Raw genomic sequence first — 3,180 nt, 5'->3', positions numbered from 1 at the left:
TACTAGATGTTACTGACCTGATACATCAACCAATCATCTTGTAACACGTGGCATTAACCTACTACGTCATCGTACCATGTGTCACTTAATGTGACACGTCATCATCTAATTAATGAAAGAATCAATTTAATTTATGTTTTATCTTTCAAAGACTAATATAATTAAAAAAATTTTTAAAAATTAATTAAATAATAAATAATATCAGACACAAATTTAACTATTAACTCTTATTATTTGTAAATGTCTTTTGTTGTCTTTGATGAATGAAACTCTATCGTTTTTATATAAAACATAATAAATAAACACACTTTTGGTCCTTCAAATTTGTCCTCGCACAATATTAAAAAATTATTTTAAAATAGTTATTAATTATGTGAGTCAAACTTGGTCCATTTAAATTATACTATTTAAGAATTTTTTAATCACTTAACTCTTAAACTTTTTTTGTTTATTGTATATATATGACCTCCAACTAGATGAAGAAAATACACGTTCGAAGTTACTTATGATAATTGATAGGTATAAATGTTTTGAACGTCAAATGTGAAATTAAATAAACTAAAAATTATAATCAAGTATAAAGGTTATCTTCCTTTTCTTTTTGTAACATGTAGGTGTTTTTGGAGTTTTTAATATCATTTACTCATTTGTGATTTTTTTGTTTTTATTTATTTAGTTTTTTCTTGTCTTTGTTTCTTTTTTTCCCCTCTAATTTAGTCAACGGAAACCCAGAGAGGCAATCAAAATTTGGATTCCAAATAAAATGGATGCTCTTGGAAATGAAATAAACACCCATTTTTTAACATTCTTAATAATCTCATTCCTCACATAAAGTTACTAGAGTTCTCATTACAAGTCCCTTTCGGCATTCCCAAGAGAAAAAACTAGAAAAAGAAAACACATTGACCCAACTTCAAAAGAAAAAGATGCAGACTCGAGAGGAAAGAAAAAAGCGTAGATAATACACTCACTAGTCATAATTGTAAAGGAATCAAGAATTATATTAACTGTAAAATGCAAAGGTTATGAAACTAGCATTGCTATTATGTTAATATCAGTTGCCAAGCTTCCCCTTAACCAAAACATCCAACAGCCACGCATCCAAAGTTTCTTTATTTTCTCACTCTTTTAACCTTTATCTGCTTCATGATAATACCCGTAAATGCTTCTTCTTTACACTTCCACCACCACAAAGTTTCGTAAATAAGAACCCACCCAAAGTCCTCGCTACATGTACAATTGTACACGCCTACAATGGCACCTCTCTTACTCCTTTTCTTTATCTTCTTCGCCTCTTCTTCTCCACTAACACACTCTCGAACCAGGCCCCTCAAAACGACAATGCTCGACGTCGCTTCATCCCTTCAGAAAACCACCCGTAATGGCCCCACTTCATACTCCCTAAAAACACAACCTTCAGAATCTACACTCTCCCTTCAACTCCTTTCTCGCGCTTCAATTCAAAAGCACCAATCATACACGAACAACTACAAGTTATTCACACTCTCATTACTCGAGCGCGATTCAGCCCGAGTCAAGGTCATAGAAACTCGCCTAGATCTCGCTCTGAAACGAGTTTCACGCCCGGATCTTCACCCGGCCAAGTCGATGACCGAGTTAGACCCGGAGGAAATGCAAGGACCGTTGATATCCGGAACGAGTCAAGGAAGCGGCGAGTACTTCGTTCGAGTCGGAATCGGTAACCCGCCAAGTCAAGCTTACCTGGTCATCGACACGGGCAGCGACGTAAGCTGGATCCAGTGCGCACCTTGCGCCGACTGCTATGACCAAGCTGATCCAATATTCCAGCCGGCTTCATCGGCTTCCTATGCACCAATCCCCTGCACCGCGGCGCAGTGCAAGTCCCTAGACCTCTCCGAGTGCCGTAACGGAACCTGCCTCTACGAGGTTTCTTATGGCGACGGTTCTTTCACAGTCGGCGAGTTCGCGACGGAGACCATTACGCTCGGCTCCGTTTCAGTTCCCAACGTAGCCATCGGCTGCGGCCACAACAACGAAGGCTTGTTCGTCGGAGCTGCTGGCTTGCTCGGCCTCGGAGGCGGCGCGTTGTCTTTCCCGGCTCAGCTCAACGCCACTTCATTTTCCTACTGTCTCGTGGACCGCGATTCTGACCATGTTTCAACTCTCGAGTTTCACTCGGCATTATCTCATTACGCCGTCACGGCGCCTTTACGGCGGAACAAGGCGATGAACACATTCTATTATGTTGGACTGACCGGAATTGGTGTGGGCGGTGAGGTACTTCCTATTCCGGAGGCGAGTTTCGAGGTGGATAGCACCGGCGCCGGAGGTGTTATTGTGGATTCTGGCACGGCTGTGACGAGGTTAAAAGAGGAGGTGTACGACGTTCTGAGGGATGCGTTTCTGAGCGGGACAAAAGGGTTGCAGAGGGCGAACGGTGTGGCGTTGTTTGATACTTGCTACGACTTGTCGTCTAAGTCGAGCGTTGAGGTTCCGACGGTGTCGTTTCATTTTCCTGGGGGGAGGGAGTTACCGTTACCGGCGAAGAATTACCTGATACCGGTTGACTCGGTGGGGACGTTCTGCTTTGCCTTCGCCCCCACTACGTCTTCCTTGTCGATAATTGGGAATGTTCAGCAGCAAGGGACACGTGTCGGTTTCGATGTCGCTAACTGGGTCGTTGGATTCTCTGTCGATAGCTGCTAGTCGTAGATGGATTATGCCTGTGCAAATTTTAATTTAACTATTTAATTTAATATTCTCTGTTGTTATTATTTGTTTAAACTTTTTGTTTTGTTTTCCACTTTTTTCTTCTTTTTTTTTTTTTCGGTTCAGTAATTTGACTAATTTCCCTAGTTGCATGGATCGGCACAAAAGATAAAGGGACATAGAAAAGGAATATTTCCAACGTTGTGAAGTTAGGTTTCCAGATATGGATGTGGAGACGGGAAAGAAAGGTAGATAAATGAGTGATTGGTTGGTGGTCTCACCACTATAAACATTAAAATTATCCATAAATCATTTCTCAATATAAAATATATATTAAAAATAAATTAAATTATATATATATATATATAATAATTTATTTTAATAATTAATTTTAATATACAAAATAATATTTTTAAAATTATTTTAGACTATTAAATTTTGATTTTTGTTTCATTTAATTAAAAATATTTTATAACCTTTTCATTTAAC

At 39.0% G+C, this 3,180-nt stretch overlaps 1 protein-coding gene across 1 annotated transcript; it reads left to right on the top strand.

The window, feature by feature from the left end:
• The first annotated feature begins 979 nt into the window (after positions 1–979).
• Positions 980–2,766, top strand: LOC112750553 (protein ASPARTIC PROTEASE IN GUARD CELL 1). The gene has a single exon (XM_025799339.3). It carries the CDS (start codon positions 1,255–1,257, stop codon positions 2,686–2,688), a length of 1,434 nt encoding a protein of 477 aa, XP_025655124.1. The 5' UTR covers positions 980–1,254; the 3' UTR covers positions 2,689–2,766.
• Positions 2,767–3,180: the final 414 nt, after the last annotated feature.

Source organism: Arachis hypogaea, chromosome 15 (assembly GCF_003086295.3).
Source record: "Arachis hypogaea cultivar Tifrunner chromosome 15, arahy.Tifrunner.gnm2.J5K5, whole genome shotgun sequence".
NCBI classification, from domain to species: domain Eukaryota; kingdom Viridiplantae; phylum Streptophyta; class Magnoliopsida; order Fabales; family Fabaceae; genus Arachis; species Arachis hypogaea.
The sequence above is the reverse complement of the archived record's forward strand: the minus strand, read 5'-3'. Positions and strand labels throughout refer to the sequence as shown.

What these genes read in the sequence shown, in the direction of transcription:
- LOC112750553 (XM_025799339.3), top strand. Translation starts at nt 1,255, where the DNA reads ATGGCACCTCTCTTACTCCTTTTCTTTATCTTCTTCGCCTCTTCTTCT.